The 22,226-nt window shown below is 37.5% G+C and overlaps 1 protein-coding gene across 15 annotated transcripts in view; it reads left to right on the plus strand.

Moving 5' to 3' along the window:
- Positions 1-22,226, plus strand: part of PARD3B (par-3 family cell polarity regulator beta) — a 1,095,492-nt gene that overhangs the window by 604,929 nt on the left and 468,337 nt on the right. For 14 of the 15 annotated variants that reach the window (XR_002516428.2, XR_002516429.2, XR_002516430.2 and 11 more), the window contains one exon: positions 21,220-21,405. The exons of the other annotated variant lie outside the window; for it this stretch is intronic. Coding sequence is in view for 11 of the 14 variants with exons in the window: in XM_021924389.2 (XP_021780081.1) it covers positions 21,220-21,405 (186 nt within the window). In the remaining 3 variants the exon portion in view is untranslated. The remainder of the gene's footprint in view (positions 1-21,219; positions 21,406-22,226) is intronic. 15 annotated transcript variants of the gene reach the window in all.

A 22,226-nucleotide genomic window follows, 5' to 3' on the forward strand; every position in this document is an offset into this window, starting at 1 on the left:
AAGAATGTTTTATCCCATATGTTAAAAAGACAAAAGAACATTTAATATTGTTATGTCTCTTTAAGTTTACCCTTCTTAAAATCTGCCCCAGATGGCAGGATATTCAATTACAAATGAGTTCAATTATGTTTCCTGGCCACTTATTGAGTTATATGAAGGACTTTTATCACCTAGTCTTTCTGTAATTAATTCTCTGCATTTTTTAGAGGTTTAGCACCACCCCCCCACACCAAAAAAAAAAAGATTGTTTAACAACTTGAAATGTTGTTTCAATTTTCTTATATTTCCTCTTTCTCCCCTTTACCTTCCTCCTTTTCTTTCCATTCTTGCTTCTGACCTCCCATCATACCTTTCTAGAAATAAATAACCCTCCATGTATTTCTCAACTATACAGAGCGTATTTACTATGCCAGGTGGTGGTGGACATAATAGTATATTACATTAAGTTACATTAAATACCATTGAAGATGGTGGTGATGGCAGTAGAATGGAGAAAGGTATCAGCTTTGAGAACAGCAAAGCTGCCTATGCTATACATCCATCCCATAAATATTGGAGCCTATAGTTCCTGACTTATGGAAACGCCGGCCTTAGTGCCCTACAGGTAAGTTACAGACTTTCCACGTGACTTGAAAGAGCTGGCTTTCTCCCTTCTCTCCTTCCCAGCAGCTATATATTTCATCTTTAGACCCTTGACTCCCACTGGAGGAGAAAAACAAACAGAAACAAATGAACAAAAAAGCAAACAAACAAAAAACAGCACAACAGAAAAACAGCGAGCCAAAACATCTTAACCTTGATTTACTTTCACTCTATCTCTCCAAAATCAAATGTTTCTCTTCTATGATAATCAAAGAAAGGTTGATGTTCAGAAGAATTGCCATCTTCCACCTCTATTTCCCTTTTTTCTGGGTCCACATTGGAGAGGACAGGAATCAATTGTTCAACAAATATTTACTGAACACCTACTGTTCCCAGTTTAGCTGATCAAATATTTATTGAATGTTTATTTTTGCTAGATGCTGTTCCATGCAGTGGGTATTCTAAAATGTACTAAAACATGATTCTTTAACTCCAGGAGTGCATAGATCATGCTAAGTGGTATTAGAGAAACAATATAAGAATATAGCATGGTACCTGTCAGTAGGGAAAGCTAATGAAAGAAAAATAGTTACACGAGTTTAAGGAAGAGGTTCAGGGGCTAATAAGGACATAAAAGTAATAAAGAGGAAGAAATTAAAGTTCTTTAAAGTCAAAAGACTTTAAAAGTCAAAGGACTTTAAAATCATGAAGGATTTCATTTATGAGGTGGGACTCTGGTCAGCCCCTAGATAGATTCAAAGAAGCAAGAAGAGAAAAAACTTCCAGAAATGTGGACAAAGAATGAGTAACAAACATCTTTCCGAAGGCAGGAAAGAAAACTGAGGAAAAGGAAGGAAAGGAACAGAAAGGAACATTTTTGTTAGAGTGACAATATTGTTGACCACTTATGCTATCTTTTAAAGTCGGTAACAAGACCATTTATTTTTTAAAAACCCATCAAATGTGAATTTAAAATCAAATTAATGCCCTCCTTTATAAGTTCTATGTTTTAGTTATCTCTTGCGGTTTAACCAACTACCCACCACTTTAAGGGTTAAAATTATGTTTTATTATTTCTCACAGTTCTGTGGGTTTTGTGACTTCTTCTCCTGCCAGTTTCATTTAGACTTATGCATGGAGCTGCATTGAACCAGTGAGTCTGCTGGGCGGGAAGGTCCAGAATGGCCTTCCTTACACGTGTCTGTCAGTTGGTACTCTAATAGCTGTTGGGTGGGACACCATGGTCCTCCCTCATGTGCCCTCCCACCCTCCAAAAGGCTAGTTCAGTGTCCTTACATGGCATTCTCCAAGACAACAAAAGCAGAAGATGTCGGGCTCATAAGTCTTAACTTTGGAAGTTGCATTGTCACTTCTGCTTCATCCTTTTGGTCAAAACAAGGTCAAGTCATAGGCCAGGCAAGATCCCAGAGATGGAGGAATAGATTCCCTGTCTGTATGGAAAGAGCACCAAATCACATTTCAAGGAGATATAATTCATGGAGTCCGATATTGTTACAGTCTCCCACGTTAGATTAGGGAAGTAGGAGTGTGCACTGTTCTTAGCCGAATAAGCATTGGTCAGGGATGGAAGATTCAAGTTGTTGGCCCAGGACTGTTAGTAGATGGTTGAGTTTCAAATGGTCATTTAATTTCCTGAGTCTTAATTCCATTCATGAATTTCTTATTGGGAAATTCTTTTCCCAATAATTCTTATTCTTATCTTCCCATAAATTCTTATTTTTTATGCAAATACAATGTTGGAGATTCAGAGTGAGAGAGGCATGCTCCTTTCCACTACATTGCTGTTTAGCAGCATTTTTACCTAAAACGTTGTGGCTCTTGACATATACATGCATTTCTCTCTTATGCCGGACGCCTGTCTCCCTAGATGAAGAATGTGCTTTCCCCTCCCTCTCTTCTCCCACCTCACATAGAGAATTACTCTCTTAGACACCTACAATCTGAATTGGGGTTGAAGAATAGAAGTTCGGTGGTATAGATTGATAAACTAAATTTTAGTATTTAAATACTAAGATTATCAAAAAAGATAATTTGACGATAAAGAGGGAGAAGAATTTTCTTATCTGTAAAAGGAGGAAATTGAACTGAATTGTCTTTTAAGATTCTTTCCTATTCCAAAATACCCTCTAAGTTTCTGTGCATCAAATCTTGGCATGACACTCAATACAGACAGTGCCCAAATTATGAAAGATCTGTATATATGAATGGGAATGGGCTGCATGAATTCTCTTCTGAGTGTTTGTTTGTTCCATAGTTCAGAATGCCTGGGGAACATTTGACCTAGAGAGTACCTTATCTTAAGTAAATGTAGAGCTAACAGATTGCCAACAGATATCTTTCTCATGGCTACCTCTTCGACCCCTGCCATGGCAACGCTTGTTGCCATAGTAGTAGGCACAGATGGAGCCCTTCCTCCAATCCTCTACTGATGCCACTACTGCTGTGGGTAGCATAAGGGACTTCACTGCCATAGCCAGCTCAGAGGGAAGTGTGATCCTTCATTGCTGAATTGGAGGTTTCAGTGTATTCTCCCATAGAACGTGGTTAAATATGAACCATCCAATAGAATGCAAACTATTACTTACTTTTATGTTTTGGAGATACCATGGAGTAAACAAGCACTCTTGGCTAAGAGAGAAATGTAGCCAAAATTTATTAGTGTATTTTTAAGAAAAACAAAGGTTCAACCTGCAGGCACCAAGTTTACAGAAAAACTTATGGCATCAGCCTGTTTTCTAACTAGAAATTGCCGTTTCTGTACCCACAGCCACAGTCATTGTCTATTTAAAGCTTGTTTCCATTACTCATTAAAATGAATGAATTACAAACATTATTCATTAAGGTTTTGACCACCTTTAATAAAAAAAAAAAAAAGCTCTGGGTTCTGGATTCTTCTATTAGAAAAATATGACTATGTCAACACTAGCAACTTGTTGAAAACTGGGCATGTATTTCAATGTAATTATTGATGCAATCACCTCAATTCCTCTTTGGTATTAGGTTGTAAATAAATTATATAAATAAATATTAATATTTAATATAAAAATTAACTTGATTATTTTATGTACTATGTAGGCATGCAAGGAAACTAAAGATGAAGGCTGCTGCATTTGTTCATGTTTGGGATATACATAACAGAGACTTATTCTCTATCATAAAGACATAGAAGTGTACTAGATAGAGCTTTGTCTTCAGCTGTATAACTGAGTATGATTGTAAAAAAATGTAATTTTTTTCATGGTGGTCAAGTTAATAACATGTCAGTATTATTTGTGCCCTTCTAAAAGAGAAACCATATCATGTGTGTCCTAGCTGGAAAGAAAGTAAAGGCAAAAAGCTGCAAACAAGCTGGTGGCTTACTTATTAAGAAGCCAAGCTTTTGCTGTCAGATAGCAGTTCAGAGGTTCCTCTTTAACCTGTAGGGTTTCTTGCAGAAAAGAATACTGATCGCATGTGAATATCTTACTTCCTTCACAAACCTTTGAAAATATTTCCCAAAGATTCCGTTGCCTCTGCTCTCAGCTCAATAGCTCTCAAGGGAGTTGGCATCTCTTATCAGAAGCACACAGCCAGGCCAGGGGCAGCCAGCACATTGAGAGGCCAGGGCAGAGTAATGGCCAAGGCCACTGGGCAGGTAGTGAAAGGCCTCTCGCTGTGTTAAACAAATGCAGTTTCCTTCCTGGCTTCCGCAGGAGCTAATTTTGTTTTTCACTTCTCTTCTGGTATAAGAACAATAAGGATGTATAAGGCCATTCTGCCTGTGAGGAGATGTGCATTAGATTATCATAAATCCACAGATAAAAAGCACAGTGGTCAATGAGAACAGGCATTCTTGGATGAAATAAAAGGTTTAATTGAAAGTATGGTCCCAGGGGAGACAGATGATTGAGCGTGGTATTGAGTAGACATTAATTACCATAGTCCAGAGAGTGAAAAAAAAAATAAAAGGAATACCTTTTTTTTTTTTTTTTTTTTAAGTTTCCAAATCTGTTTCTCTTTAAGAGAATATGGGAGATCATCTTAATAGGATATTAAGGAAAAAAATGAGTCTTGCTTATACACAGTATTCTTAGAATACTATTAATGTTTCTTAAGAAGTTGCAGTTTTTTCTAGCAGATATTTTTGTTTGAAGTTAGAGATCTAGACAAAGTACATTGTGTACTGTTATGCTGAATAATGGTTTTAAAAGATACGCATATCGAATTATAACACATTAGTAAATGATTTGTACTTATTCATAAATCTATAATTTTTCATTCTTTGGTTATATCTCTCAGTATTTTTTTGGTAGGTTGAGATTTTCTTCTACAATTTAGCAGAAAACAATTAAATTGAAAAGGCATCTGAACATACAGTCTTCATTAAATATTAGGCCACTAGTTTTGTGTTGCTAAAATATGGCTCCCATTATAAATCATACATATTTGTTTAGCTAGTGCCCGACTTTTGATGTGGCTAAAATTATGGGAAGAACTCTACATCCACCAGGATAAAGGATGGCATCAAGAACCACCTTAACAAGAAAGTAATTGGTCAGGTGTTTCTTTTAACAGTCTTTAGCATATTTGAATTATGAGTTTGGTTCTTCTTTCGGGTGAAATAGAGTATAAAAGTATTTTGAATTATCTGTACCTAATGTACAACGGTTTTGAAAGGACAAAAACTGGGAGATACTGAATATATTAAGAGTACGTTAGTTTGTGCTTGCTTACAAACTGCTTCCCAACTCCATTATATAAGGAAAAAAAAAAAAAGCACTACCAACTGTCAAAGCAACTTTTAGTTGGCTTTTCAGTTTTATTTAGAACAAATGAATTTGCTCACTGAGTAAATTTAAACTTTTCAATCAATTGTTTAGGTGTTGATGTAGACATAGTCTTAGTTTTAAATGTGAAAAATTGCTTTTTCTGGGTTAATTTGAACAGGGTAGTTGCCAAATAGCACCAGCTGTCATAATAAACTAGAAGTGAATGACAGATTTACTCCACCCCATATCAAAACTCAGAAGCGGATATGGTGATCAAATGAGCCAAAGTAAATGTAAGATCTTAGAAACATTTGCAAGCTATTTTCTTGCATAGCTCAGCCCTTCATGGGCATCAAAGTGCAAACAAGTTATGATTATGCTCAGCACTATTATGGCAATGGAAAAAGGGGAATCACTTTGTTGCTGTAGATATGCCAAATACATTATCTCGTATTCCAAAAATACCATTTTATGATGGTGATGGTGGTTATAGTGAATCTTGTTTTCACCAAAGACACTACCAATCTATAAAATGGTATTATAAAGTATTGAAATTAGAAGCTTAATTAGTTTCTGAACTGTTTTCTAATTTTAATGAAAACATGGTGCATACTGAGCTACAATGGAAGAAATAACTGCAGGAGCACTTGTTGACAATGTTCTTTAAAAAATATATACCATACACTTGTTCTTAGGCATGGCATTGGGACAAGGGATAGTGGCATAAACATAAAAATGGAGTGGTCTCTGTTGCCCTTAATTAAAGTCCTTAAAGATGTATATAATAATAAATAACCATGATACAATGTGATTAGTGCTATACTTTTATTATGTATAGTGTTTTGAAGACCTAGATGAGAGCCACAAACAGCAGGTGACAATTAAGATGGAATTTGATAAGTAAGAGTCTGCTGGTGGGTGGCAAAGCAAGGAAAAGGGAGAACATGAGTTTTAGGTGGAGAGAATCCCATTTAAATAGTTAAAGAAGGTATATGTAACATTTGATTAATTCCAGTTTCCTTTAATAAACATGATAAAAAGTTTAGGTGAGAGGTGTTGTAAACTATGATTTTGGTAGATAAGATGCAAGACATAGTAGTCACTTTTGGGAGGGAATTTAAATGCCATTATTTCAAAGAGGTATTGTGGCAGAGTAGTGTCAACGAAAAATGTATGAAGTTATCGCATAACAAATACTTATTAGATGATACGTTCTGCTGAATGCTAAACAGGATTCAAAGTTGGATTAAACTTAATTTCTGCCCTTGATGAGATCACAGTTGTATAGCAGAGTTAAGATAGACAGGCTGCCAGGCACAGTGGCTCACACCTGTAATCCCAACTTTGGGAGGCCGAGGCGGGTGGATCGAGAGTTCAGGAGTTCCAGACCAGCCTGGTCAACATGGTGAAATCATGTTTCTCTACTAAAAATACAAAAATTAGCCAGGCGTGGTGGTGCATGCCTGTCATCCCACCTACTCGGGAAGCTGAGGCAGGAGAATCGTTTGAACCTGCAGGGGTTGCGGTGAGCCGAGATCGCACCATTGCACTCCAGCCTGGGTAACAGGGTGAGACTTGGTCTCTAAATAAATAAATAAATAAATAAATAAATAAGATAGACAGCTGGCAAATAATTGTAAGACAGTGATGAGAATCATCAGAATGGGAAAACACAGGTGAAATAGGAGCTCCAAGAAGGACAGGTTGTTTCTGTGCTGATAAGGTCAGGGAATAGTTAAAAGAAGAGGCAGCTTATATGCTGAGACACAAAGCGTATTTTGAAATACTGTGCAAAGAGTTCTTAATTCCATTACCCCTTCATTGTGAAATTTCTTTTGAGTTGAAAATAATGTCAGCACTTGATATATACACACATGAAATGTGTTTTTTTCCTTATATATGATTTCATTAAGTATCATAAAAATTGTGGGTTTGCGCCATCAGGGAAATGATTGACTAAAAAGATTCATCCACTTGTGGTGCTTAGATGAGTCTTTCTTTTTCATGTATCACCAAGTAAAAACAGGGCTGTGATGGATTAATTTGAAAAAATTAATTCCTCAGGCATGAACTGAACTGAGATAGTCCTTCTTTAGTCTTTGAAGCATACTTAACTTTGTTGGAAAATTAAGATCCATTAGTTCAGGGAAGAAAGAAGTCTTGCTCAACCTACATTTAGCAAAATATTGATTGGAAGTGTGCTGAACTTTTAAACTTCTTGTAATTACACACTGATTTTACAGGAATTAAGGCCATAGAAATTGCTCCCTTACCCCTGTCCTGCTTTTCTATGCATGTAACAGCATGGGAGAGGAACCCTTGGAAGATGAATACTGAGGAAGAATAATATGAAATAAAAGACAATATTCAGTAGCTTGAGCCAGTATTTTAGGGCTCTGGAGCCACCTGAACAATCCCCTTCAAGAACCTGGCATGAGCAGTGCAGGGACATGCAGGAAGAATTTTCCTGAATCTAGGCTATGTATTTCCCTACTTTGGGAAAATCTCACAAACCAAGAAGCTACTCTAAGGTTCAGAGCATAGAAGCAATATGTGTCAAATAGAAAATGTGATACCTAAGAGAAGGGAAAGATGTTATTCAGAGAAATATAAATTCTATATTATATCATTAACCCTTGATAGGTCCCATGTGTTCTACCCTCCTCCCCCTAAAAATGACATCCAGTTGGTGGATGGGATTATTAGTTTTTATTCTTTACTTTCAAATTGCAGCGTTATATAGTGATACTTTTGGCATAGCCCCATGGTACTTGGAGAGTACTTTCTAACCATAGGCTGTGGACTTAGCCATGTGAATTCATTTGGCTAATAAGATGTTAGCAGATATCATGTGAGCAAATGCTTGAAAGGTTATTTTGTTTTTGCTTCCTTTTATCATGTGATAAATATACTTCAGGCATCTGGTGGTCCAAGGAAGATGGGAGATATGTGGAGCAGACACATACCTAATTCACAGCTTGGAGGCAAGCCTGCATGAGCCTAGTATAGATCACCCAAACCTCAGCCAACCTGTAGATATGCGAGCCAAGTATAAATGCTTTATTGTGCATATCATAATTTGGGGATGATTTGTTATGCAGCATTTTTGTGACAATAGCTGACTGATACATTCCTTCACTTTTCCCTATGAATTAATTCTGAGTAGATTTGCCCTCTCCCTTCAATTTGTAGTATGATGATAGGAAGATACATTCACATTTTAATTTTAGTGGATTTTTCATCCTCTATACGACCTAAATGACTTATTTATAGTCAGTTGTATCTGACAATTTTAACAGAGTAATTGATTTAATTATTAAGATAAAACTCAAATTATATGTTTTTATCTACAAATGACATGTTGTATATATGGTAAGAACCTTTTCATTAAAAGAGGGAACATGTACTGTGAATTTTAAGTGTTTGTTACCCACTGAGATTTCTCAATCTCTATTTGGAATTTAGAATTATTTATCATTAACAGCATACTAAAGGGGATTGGTATCCAGCAGGAATCACATTAGATGCAATTCAAACATCAGAGAAAAGGATGTGGTAAAAATGGCTATGCTTTTATCATTTGATTGTCTTAGAAGCTTTAACCAACGAACAGAGACTCCCCCCTCATGCCCCTACAAAAATACTGCCTCTTTTTGAGGCTGTGGTCGTACTGTTAATACATTAAAGCATAATTTAATAAATGTTACTCCCTGAGCCTTAAAGTGAAATACATTTACTGAGTCCTCTAAGGAAAATGAAGATGATTGAGATGTAATCCCTGCCTTTAAAATCCTTGAGTTGGGAAGAAAGCTATATTATCTTTATTAAGAGAGTTATTGTACCCTAAATAATGGCACATGTACCTAAACTGGAGGTGGCTGTGTAGAACACTCTTAAATTTCTACTCTACTGGTTTAAGATTTTATTTTATAACTATTGCACTTCCTAAAATCTCAACCAAAATAACCAATAACTCATTATCTTTCTGTACAGACACTTCCCGATCCAACCCCCCACCGCCCCCGCAAAAGAAAGAGAAAGAAATTTCTCATATGGAAATGAAACATCATTTATCCATTTATGGAATAAAGACTCAATTCTACAAATTTCAGAATGTACCTGCTGCTCTGCATCTTTTAAAAACCAGCATGAGACCGTACTCCACTTCTGTGATACTCTGTTTTTAATACTAATTGTGAAATATGTCATTTACACAAAAGGGTGATGTAGAAATAATGAAACTGGAAGGTTTAATCATGCAGCTCTGTGGCATCTCTCAGACCTTGTTGGTGACCTACAAGGTATCTCTGTCCTCTTCTCCTTTCCCTCTAGCCGATTCTCCCCTATGTTTTCTAAGGCACCATTCCTTTAAGTGTATGGTAGGGAAAATTTCTATGGCATGCTCCGTGTAAAACTGTTTTCATGGCCAGGGAATTTAGGAAGCCCTACATACTCTGTCTCCCTCTCAGAGACTCTGAATATGTTTTAACTTTAAAAATAGCCTCCAAGAAGTCTAAAAAAAAAATATAAAAAAAAAAAACCTTTTCCCCAGATTTTTTCATCATAGACACCCACATTCTCTCCCCATATGCGATGGCTGAGAGCCTGTGTATTAGACATTGGATTGATCCAAGTCTTAGAGGGAGCCAGTTTGGTTGACATAGTTGGTTTCTGAAGCCAGCCCTAAATGGGCACAGCCTTGGGCCAGACGTTCTTGGGAAGCACCAGCAGCCTGTGGATTGACTGTCCACAGCAGAGGGCACCTGCACGTCAGTTGGTGCCACCCTTGCTTCCTGGGTGAAAGTCTGGTCTGTAGGTAGAGCAGGCACCGTAGCCCATGTGCTCACTTTAGTGAGATGCTCTGTACTGTCATTTATGTTTCACTCTTGTCCTTGATATTGTGCTATCTTTTAAAGATGTTAAATGCAGGTAGCCTGGCATCAAAGAATTTGTGATAGCAAAGATATTGGAAGTATTTTCCTAAGGGCCCAGCTTCCCAAATGGGCTACTTCTCAGGATCAGGCCCCTTACGCTCCCTTTTAAGGTAATTAAATTGTTATATCATATTGTTTGTTCTTGAATCTTATGTTCATATAAAAGGACACATTCTTTTGTTTTGTTTTCTTTTGTTTTGTTTTGTTTTGTTTTGTTTTTGAGATGTGGTCTCACTCTGTTGCCCAGGCTGGAATGCACTGGAGCGATTTCAGCTCACTGTATCCTTCACCTCCTGAGTTCAAGCGATTCTCCTGCCTCAGCTTCCTGAGTAGCTGGGATTATAGGCATGTGCCACCACCCGGCTAATTTTTTGTATTTTTAGTAGGGACGGGGTTTTGCCATGTTGGCTAGGCTGGTCTCGAACTCCTGACCTCAAGTGTTCTGCCCGCCTTGGCCGCCGAAAGTCCTGGGATTACAGGCATGAGCCACCGTGCCTGGCCATGGCATGTATTTTAATCACTAAATTATTGCATGTAAAATATAATACTTAAGACACATCTAATCAGGTTTATCTAATCTACTTTTAACAGAAAGAAGTAAAAACAAAACAAAAAGTCCTGTTGTTCCTCAATCAAATCAACAAAGCAAGTTCTTGTTGTGTAATTTCATATTGTCTAAATTATAAAATTTCTATTTGTTGTTTTTCATGACATAAAATATTATATTTACTTCTTTAATCTTTATCTGGAAAGGAAAAAAATTGTTTGTGTCACTAAACCATTGAATTTTCTGATCTTTCAAGGTTATATACTATATTTAGGGGGAGAGGGTTACTACAGGAATCTTAATTCTGACTTGTTTTACTTTTGTTAGTTTTACTCTCTGACTCAATATTATATTAAGGTACAATATTACATTAAGGTACTGACTAAATGTTACATTGAACAGGCAATATGGAATGGCCATTTTCTGATATTTATTTTCTAATATTAGATTAATCCTTTACTTAAAGAAAATTGGTTTTTGGTAAGTTGAGTCGGAGATCAGCTCTTGCTTTTAGTAGTTTCCTCCATCTACCCCCTTTCATGGGGATGGGTTTTTGAAAACATGAAAAATGTCTCAATTATAAATAATGTCTAGAATTTTCTCACTCATATCTGTCGTCGAAAATTATTTCAAATGAATAGATACAGATTTCGGGAAGTCACATAAGGACATATATTTCAGATATTGACATTATTGAACTAACTATGACCTATATCTTAAAAGTTTTATTTTACTGAAAGTAAATACCAGAACTGGTTACACTGAGCTCTGTGCAACTCTTCTCTTACTTACTGCAACGTTAACTTACATTTTTCCTTTCTTTATGAGTGACATGATATTGAATTTTGAGTTAACTCTCAACAAATTAGGGTTCAATTCAGATGTGTGTGGGTTTTCTAATATATATTAGAGATCATAGGGCTATACAGACAATACAGACATATATAGTCTGTATTCTTTTATTTTTATTGTCTATAGATAGACAATATAGAATATATATAATATTGTCTGTATTCTAATGTATTTTGCCCTCTAGACTATATAGTCTATATTGTCTATCTATCCATATAGTCTTTTGTCTATCTACAGTCTATCATCTATATTGTCTATATAGTCTGTATTGTCTAGAGGGTGAAATACTTTAAAAGATCATCTACCTACTTGTAAATCACCAAGATTACATCAGCAGTAGTAAGGGAAATGGCTTTTACTATTTAGTATAATACAAATGATCCTCCTTAGATCACCTTTTACTTTGGCATGTGCCTGGTCATCTCTCATCTTTTTCTTTTCTTTACCCTCAGAAAAGTACAATTGAAAATAAAATGCCTCCCTGCTGTTGGAATGAGCCTCTGATCCCTACTCTAGGATAATATCCACTTTCTGAATTTTATATAATCCAATTGGCCAAAAACCTTTCATGCTTATAATAGCTACCCAGTGCTTCTTCAGAAGATTAAATAATTTCACAAAATTAAGTGTCTTGCGGGTGTCTTACCCTTTCATTGTTGTGAAAATTTATTTAACTGTAACAAAAGTTTCATCACCTTAAATTTCTTAGAATTTACTTAGGCAAAATTAACAATGGATAAGCTTATTATAAAATATCCTGGCAGAATTGCCAGGTATGGCTTTTGCTTCATATATTTTAAAAGTTACTCTTTAAAAAAAAAAAAAAAAAAAAAACCTCTTTTGTTTGAGTTTTGGTAATTGACAAAATGATTGCATGTGAAACATAACTCTTGCATAAAGTAAGCTGCTCACAACACAGACTAATTACACATTTGGGAGGCAAGGCAAAGACATCCAGAGCTTGCTCGTGCTGAGCCAAGAGCACAGCATTTAATGAAATGAGGGCCATAAAAGGTTCAGCATGGATGCTTTCAGGTCTGAGCTGGGCTTCTGGGAAATTGGACATTGGCCCTGTGGACTGGTGGATTCCCCTGGGCTTTGAAAGGCCGGATTATTACCACTTGCATGCGTGAATCAGGCACTGCTTTGCAATACAAGACATCTGTGATTCCAGAGATGGCCTCTTTTGGAACACTCTCAAGCTAATAGTATGGCTGTCTCCCCAGTCATCCATCTTACTTCCTCTCTTTCTTCCTCTCATGCCAAGTAACTACTTTTGATATTTGTTTTCTAAAAAATGGTTAGTATATCTAGCAAGGCCTGACCAGGTAGACTCTTCAGTTTCCTCTTTCCAATTCTTAAACCCATGTTGGCCAGGCTGGTCTCAAACTCGTGACCTCAAGTCATCTCCCCACCTCGGCTTCTGAAAGCACTGGGATTACAGGCATGAGCCACCATGCCTTGCCCCATCCTGGATTCCTATATGAGTAAAAGGAAACATTTTATATATGTACCAATACATTTGTTTTCTACCACCTGTCCTACTCTGTTCATCCCACAGAGATCATACTTCCTCTGGAAAATTAGCTGCCATTTAACTAGAAATATAATGATTACATGATTCTTCAGTAGTTCATTCTGACCAACTAAGTGTTCAGTCATGAACCTGTGGATCTAACACTTTTTCATCTTAATTGTGCTGAAGTATGTCTTGTTTCCTCCACTCAGAGACATCTGACATCCCTCTGAGTAAAAACTGCTGAGACTTGGAAACATACGAACAGGCAGCAATGCAGCCTGTTGCTAAAACACCTTCTGGGCCCTGGTTGCTTTGATTTGCCAATTGTTGATTCAGGGCAGTAGTTCTTAATTGGAGGTGATTTTGACCACAGGTGACATTTGGCAATGTTTGAAGGCATTCTAGTTGTCACAGCTTAGGGAAGGGGGTACTCCTAACATCTGGTGGGTCGTAGCCAAGGACTTGGTCAAATATCATGCAATGCAGTGGACAGACACCCACAATAAAAGATTAGCAGCCTTCAAATATCAGTTGTGGCGAGGTGGAAAAAGCCTAAGCTGAGGGTTCTGTGTGACCAGCCCTGGGCAGGTGCTGGGCATTAGGCCTGCACCTATACAGGGGAGGCATTAGAGCATCCATTCTGGGCCTGGCTCTGGGAATCTCAAGGATGTTGTATCTAGAGACAGGGCCTCTAGTGGCAAAGAATAACAAGTAATGAAAAGATTTTAAACATAAATGAAATTCACAAGATTTCCCTTACTATGCCTGCCAGCCAGCCTTTGTGTGTGTGTGCGTGTGTGTTTGTGTGAGTGTGTGTGTGTGTGTGTGTGCGTTTGATATCTGCGAGTGGAAAGAGCTGTTACCTGAAGATGGAAACCAGGAGAATCCGAGGTCTTAGATGTGCCACTGCTTGGGGGTTGATCATATCACTAAGGTCTGGCATTTAGGTCACTTGGTAGTACTTTATACCCATTTCCATTTTGCTACAAAATGCTGTCTGGCAAGATTTGAGTTTAATTTTCAGAGTTACTGGTTGAACCAGGATTCTTGGAGAGAGGCATTCAGCATATTGATTTTTTTAATGTCAGATAAAGGGACATTTATTTCTAACAGAGGAAATGGCTGTGTTAACTAACTGTAATGGCTTCCTTTACCATTTGGGAAGTTTGCTATTATTAGAGGGCACTAATTATGGCTTAAGCCTGATACAGCATAAGAAAGATATAAAACATAACTGTACTTGTATGGAGAATGTAAATGACATAATGTCTTGCTGTCATTTTAGAAATCTGTCCTGGAATTTCTTGAGGATAGGTTAAATCATGGGATGGACAAAAGTTGAGACACAAGGATACAGTATAGTATGGCAGTGAAGAGTCTGACAGTTTAACTCACAGAGTAGAATGGTGGTTACAAGCACAGAGGAGGGGAAGAGTGGGGAAATGTTGGTCAAAAGACACAATCTCAGTTAGGAGGAGTAAGTTAAAGAGGTATATCCAACTACATAGTGGCAATAGTTAATAACCTTGTAGTTTATACTTGAAAATCTCTAGGAGAGTAGAATTTAAGTGTTCTCAACACACACACAGAAATTCGTAAGAATATAAGGTAATGCATATGTTAATTAGCTCAATTTAGCTATTCCACAATGTATACATAGTTTAAAACACCATGCTGTATTCCATAAACATATCATTTTGATATGTCATGATTTCTGTTCTTTTACATTTTCTGAGAGGTGCTTTACTTCCAACTATGTGGTCAATTTTAGAATAAGTGCAATGTGGTGCTGAGAAGAATGTATATTCTGTTGATTTGTGGTGGAGAGTACTGTAGATGACTATTAGGTCCACTTGGTGCAGAGCTGAGTTCAAGTCCTGGATATCCTTGTTAACTTTCTGTCTCATTGATCTGTCTAATGTTGACAGTGGGGTGTTAAAGTCTCCCATTATTATTGTGTGGGAGTCTAAGTCTCTTTGTAAGTCTCTAAGGACTTGCTTTATGAATCTGGGTACTCCTGTATTACGTGCGTATATATTTAGGATAGTTAGCTCTTCTTGTGGAACTGATCCCTTTACAATTATATAATGGCCTTCTTTGTCTCTTTTGATCTTTCTTGATCTAAAGTCTGTTTTATCAGAGACTAAGATTGCAACCCCTGCTTTTTTGCTTTGTTTTGTTTTCTATTTGCTTGGTAGATCTTCCTCCATCCCTTTATTTTGAGCCTATGTGTGTCTCTGCATGTGAAATGGGTCTCCTGAATACAGCACACTGATGGGTCTTGACTCTTTATCCAACTTGCCAGTCTGTGTCTTTTAATTGGAGAATTTAGCCCATTTACATTTAAGGTTAATATTGTTATGTGTGAATATGATCCTGTCATTATGATGTTAGCTGGTTATTTTGCCCGTTAGTTGATGCAGTTTCTTCCTAGCATTGATGATTTTTACAATTTGGCATATTTTTGCAGTGGCTGGTACCAGTTGTTCCTTTCTGTGTTTAGTGCTTCCCTCCGGAACTCTTGTAAGGCAGGCCTGGTGGTGACAGAGTCTCTCAGAATTTGCGTATCTGTAAAGGATTTTATTTCTCCTTGACTTATGAAGCTTAGTTTGGCTGGATATGAAATTCTGGGTTGAAAATTCTTCTCTTTAAGAATGTTGAATATTGGCCCCCACTCTCTTCTGGCTTGTAGAGTTTCTGCCGAGAGATCTGCTCTTAGTCTGATGGGCTTCCCTTTGTGGGTAACCCGACCTTTCTCTCTGGCTGTGCATAACATTTTTTCCTTCATTTCAACCTTGTAGAATCTGACAATTTTGCATCTTGGAGTTGCTCTTCTTGAGGAGTATCTTTGTAGCGTTCTCTGTATTTCCTGAATTTGAATGTTGGCCTGCCTTGCTAGGTTAGGGAAGTTCTCCTGGATAATATCCCGAAGAGTGTTTTCCAACTTGATTCCATGCTCCCTGTCACTTTTAGGTACACCAATCAAACGTAGATTTGGTCTTTTCACATAGTCCCATATTTCTTGGAGGCTTTCTTCATTTCTTTTTTCTCTTTTTTCTCTAAACTTCTCACTTCATTTCATTCATTTGATCTTCAATCACTGATACCCTTTTTTCCACTTGATCAATTCGGCTACTGAAGCTTGTGCATGCGTCACGTAGCTCTCGTGCCATGGTTTTCAGCTCCATCAGATCATTTAGGGTCTTCTCTACACTGTTTATTGTAGTTAGCTATTCGTCTAATCTTTTTTCAGATTTTTAGCTTCTTCGGAATGGATTCGAACATCCTTCTTTAGCTTGGAGAAGTTTTGTTATTACCGATCTTCTGAAACCTACAACTATCAACTTGTCGAAGTGATTCACCATCCAGCTTTTTTCCGTTGCTGCTATTCCTTTCCGTTTGTTGGTTTTCCTTCTAACAGTCAGGACCCTCAGCTGTAGGTCTCTTGGAGTTTGCTGGAGGTCCACTCCAGACCTGTTTGCCTGGGTATCACCAGCGGAGGCTGCAGAATAGCAAATACTGCAGAATAGCAAATGGTGCTGCCTGATCTTCCTCTGGAAGCTTCATCTCAGAGGGGCACCCGGCTGTATGAGGTATCATTTGGCCCCGACTGGGAGGTGTCTCCCAGTTAGGCTACTCAGGGGTCAGGGACCCACTAGAGAAGAGAGTCTGTCCGTTCTTAGATCTCAAACTCTGTACTGGGAGAACCACTGCTCTCTTCAAAGCTCAGTTGGAAATGCAGAAATCACCCGTCTTCTGTGTCGCTCATGCTGGGAGCTATAGACTGGAGCTGTTCCTATGTGGCCATCTTGGAACAAAATGGAGGAACATTCCATGCTCATGGATAGGAAAGATCAAAGCATGAAAATGGCCATACTGCCCAAAGTAATTTATAGATTCAGTGCCATCCCCATCAAGCTACCAATGACTTTCTTCACAGAATTGGAAAAAACTACTTTAAAATTCATATGGAACCAAAAAAGAGCCCACATTGCCAAGACAATACTAAGCCAAAAGAACAAAGCTGGAGGCATCACGCTACCTGACTTCAAACTATACTACAAGGCTACAGTAATGAAAACAGCATGGTACTGGTACCAAAACAGAGATATAGACCAATGGAATAGAACAGAGCCCTCAGAAATAATATCACACATCTACAACCATCTGATCTTTGACAAACCTGACAAAAACAAGAAATGGGGAAAGGATTCCCTATTTAATAAATGGTGCTGGGAAAACTGGCTAGCCATATGTAGAAAGCTGAAACTAGATGCCTTCCTTACACCTTATACAAAAATTAATTCAAGATGGATTAAAGACTTAAATGTCAGACCTAAAACCATAAAAACCCTAGAAGAAAACCTAGGCAATACCATTCGGGACATAGGCATGGGCAAGGACTTCATGACTAAAACACCAAAAGCAATGGCAACAAAAGCCAAAATTGACAAATGGGATCTAGTTGAACTAAAGAGCTTCTGCACAGCAAAAGAAACTACCATCAGAGTGAACAGGCAACCTACAGAATGGGAGAAAATTTTTACAATCTACCTATCTGACTAAGGGCTAATATCCAGAATCTACAAAGAACGTAAACAAATTTACAAGAAAAAGTCAAACAACCCCATCAAAAAGTGGGCAAAGGATATGACCAGACACTTCTCCAAAGAAGACATTTATGCAGCCAACAGACACATGAAAAAATACTCATCATCACTGACCATCAGAGAAATGCAAATCAAAACCACAATGAGATACCATTTCACACCAGTTAGAATGGCTATCATTAAAATGTCAGGAAACAACAGGTGCTGGAGAGGATGTGGAGAAATAGGAACACTTTCACACTGTTGGTAGGACTGTAAACTAGTTCAACCATTGTGGAAGACAGTGTGGTGATTCCTCAAGGATCTAGAACTAGAAATACCATTTGACCCAGCCATCCCATTACTGGGTATATACCCAAAGGATTATAAATCATGCTGCTATAAAGACACATGCACACGTATGTTTATTGCGGCACTGTTCACAACAGCAAAGACTTGGAACTGACCCGAATGTCCATCAACGACAGACTGGATTAAGAAAATTTGGCACATATACACCATGGAATACTATGCAGCCATAAAAAAGGATGAGTTCATGTCTTTTGTAGGGACATGGATGAAGCTGTAAACCATTATTCTGAGCAAACTATCACAAGGACAGAAAACCAAACAGTGCGTGTTCTCACTCATAGGTAAGAATTGAACAGTGAGAACACCTGGACTCAGGAAGGGGAACTTCACACACTGGGGCTTGTTGTGGGGTGGAGGGAGAGGGGAGGGGTAGCATTAGGAGAAATACCTAATGGAAATGATGAGTTAATGGGTGCAGCACACCAACATGGCACATGTATACATATGTAACAACTCTGCATGTTGTGCACTTGTATGCTAGAACTTAAAGTATAATCATAAAAAAAATCATTAAAAAGAAAACAAGGTTAAGTTATTCTTATACATTGACATGATAAACCACAATGGATTTAAGTGTTTAAAGTCAGAAATATACTTTTAAAAATAAGTACTTCAGTTGGCTGGTGGAGCAGTAATACCTGGATGCTGAATTGAATTTGTTTAAAATAAACCACAGAGTAAACTTTAAAAAAAAAAAAGATTTGTCAATTAAAATATACATTTATAAAGAAAAAATAATAAAACACCTTCCACATCATAGTTTATAGAAAATGTGTCCCTTATAATTGTATCTTTTGTCGAAAATGGATATTGTATAATGTCAAACATGAAAATGTAGTAGACCCCTCAGAACTATTCACTAGAGAAAAAGATAAAATAAAAAAGTCTGACACAGGAACCACACTGTGCCTGAGCCCCACAAAGCTTCCACATTCCAAGTCTTCTGACAGCATGGCGTTTATCTGCTGTGCACCTCAGTTTCCTCATCTGTGAAATGGACATGACAATAAACCTCACAGGTTTGCTGTGAAACATAAGTGTATTAATATGTGTAAAGTACTCAGAAATGAAGTAGTCAATCATTGTTAGTCTCCAGTGTATTGTTTCTGTTGTATTTTTGAATCACAGATGTCACAGACTTAAAAAATTTTTTTGAAAGAAAAGATAACCATAATGCGACCTGATTTCTATTTTGCTTCTACCACTTTAATAATGAATGATAAGTGTTAGTGCAAACAGTGGTTGTCAGTCTTACGGAGAATTAAATCTAATTGCCAAAAGAGGAATTATTTAATCATAAAATGAAGTGATTTGAAGGAATTACTAAAGCAAAGCTAGTTCTTGTCTCTTTGTCTCCGACAGACAAAAGCCAGAGAACCTTTTTCTCTTGAAATGGTGTTCACAAACTTACAGTAGGATGGTTTTCCCTTAATTTGCACTTTAATTCAGTGGAACTTTATTAGACTGAAATTAAGCAAATCCCAGAGAGGCCTGGAAACATAAATGATTGTGAAATGTTATGGATTTTAAATTGGGCATTTTGAAAGACAAAGATGAAGGCTAATAGTTTACATTTAGTACTAAACTCTGGCATTCCAATGGAAAAAAGACAGCTAGTTTGAATCAAATAATGGGATTTGTTTTTTAGGTAACAACATAATGAGTTAGTTAAAAGAGCTCACTTGTAATAGATTTATTAAGCCATAAAGTTTCATTTCTTTGAACAACCTATTGTCAAAATCTTCACAGATAACTTCACTTATAAGAAAATCAAATGAAAGGACTATTTCTTTAAAAGTTAGATGTGGATTTTCTCTATTTGGGGAGGGGTTGAAAATGCCACATCAGTTGATCTGGCTGTGATCCGACCTCTTAATCCTGTTTTAATTATGGGTTCTTTGCTACTTCTGATTTTGTAGTTATATGTGACTGACATTCAGACATTCATAGTAATTTTTTAAATATGTAATTTTACATAAGAGTCCCTTCAGTGTGACCTTAAGATGAGAGTCTCTAGACATAATTATAGAAAGGAAGGAACTACCAACCTAGAATGACTTGATCATTTCCAGGGGTATCTCATTGTCAAAATTTTCAGTTGAACACTGTGGCCGTTTTACATTTCTACAAGCTTGAGAGGAATGCAGAAGGGAGGCCCACAAAGATCCTATGTGGGCAGCACTTGTCCGTTCCTACTGCTGCATATTTGAAAACACTAGGGACCAAATATGATTAACCTCATACTTCTCCCTGGAGACCTGAGCCCTAAATATGCCTTTTGCCACCATACTCTGTATTCCTTGAGACCAGTATGCTTGTGGCTAGGTGTCATTTGTCAAATATGACATGAATATTTGTTGTACATAATCATTTTTGTTTAAGTTTAAAAATGTAATGCCAGCGAGTTATACTACCCAAAGAAGCAGGCTGAAAGCATGAGTTTTGACAAAGTGAAATTTCATTTGATGATATCCATTATAAATCATTTTTCTCAACTTTAAAATAAGATCTCATTTCTTCAGTATTCTGCATCTTATTAACAAACTTTACCAATAGTGTTGTTTCCATAGTAAATGGTATGTTTTAAATTATGTATGCCAAATATTTTCCTGGAATTTTAAGACGTTTCTACACTAAGCTGTGTTTCTTCATCTGTAAGGTGAAGATGTTAAGACTCCATTATCTCTAAGATATCTTCTGATACCCAGGATACCCTAAGTCTAATGTCCAGCCTTGTTTATTATGGAGAATATCTTGCTAAATTTCCAAAGGCTTGGGAGTTGTTTCAGATTGCATCACTCTGACTTGCCAAACGATCCACTCTATTGACAATTACCAAATATTATTCCCTGAGACCTCTTCCCCTGCTCCATGGATGTGACTGTGGCTCCTTGTGGAGAAGGAAGACCAGCCTTTGCCTGCCAGGAGCCGATTATAGCTGTTAGAGGTCCAGTCATCCTGTCCAGCTGATTGCATCTGTGTCTGGTCATCTGAGAGAGTGAAATATTAATCTGCTTTCTTCTCTTCACTCTTTTCATGTGTATTCCCCTAACAGAAAGGAGAACCTGACTGCTGTGCACTCTCCCTGGAGACAAGCGAGCAGCTCACCTTTGAGATCCCCCTGAATGATTCAGGTTCTGCTGGCCTTGGGGTGAGCTTGAAAGGGAACAAATCCAGAGAAACTGGAACAGACTTGGGGATTTTTATCAAATCCATCATTCATGGAGGCGCTGCTTTTAAGGTGGGTAGGAATGACATTTGTACGTCCTTTGAGAAGGCACTTGCAGATGTGACTGTTGTACTTAGAGACTGAATGGAAAGTGCCTGAAGACTTGAGGCCACTGAGACTTTCCCGCCAGATACAGAAAATACATGTGTGAACAGATCTGGGGAATAGCTGGCTGCTGTTTTTGTCCCTTAACTGGCTATTTTTACTCTTTAGAGTTACCTCTAAAAACCCATCATGATTCACATTCTTTTTTGCATACTTTTTATTACTCCATTAGGATTCCTCTGAATTTGTAAACTGACAGAGTTGAGCCTAAAAGTACACAACCAGAAAAACAAAACTAAAAACAAGTAAACATAAAGGCAGCAAATAAGACAATTGTGCTTGCAAGAATGAAAGCTCAGGGGAGCCTGAGAGTGATTGCAGTATAAATTAAAGGCCATTTATCACGTTTTAAACACTTGAAGAAAACCATGGTGCCAAGAATGCATGTTTCGTTTTGAATACTTAGAGAAGCTTATAGATTTCCAGAAAAAGAAGGAAGATCATGCTTCAGTCCTTTCACCTTGAGGTGAGCAATGTGTTAATAACTATTAACATAGTGTACTGGTTAGCTAGATGGCCCGTGTTCAAGTCCAACTCAGTCCTTACTAGCTATATGGAAATGTAGGCAAGGGTCTTGACCAGCTGTCTCCCATTTCCTCACCGGTAGAATGGTGATAATAAATAATACCTACTTCATAGGCTTCTAGGATTAAATAAGTCAGTACACACAATGTGATGAAAACAGTAAAGTGATGATAGAGGAAGGATGCACGTTTGCACCTCTCGCC

Source organism: Papio anubis, chromosome 10 (assembly GCF_008728515.1).
Source record: "Papio anubis isolate 15944 chromosome 10, Panubis1.0, whole genome shotgun sequence".
In the NCBI taxonomy this organism is placed as follows: domain Eukaryota; kingdom Metazoa; phylum Chordata; class Mammalia; order Primates; family Cercopithecidae; genus Papio; species Papio anubis.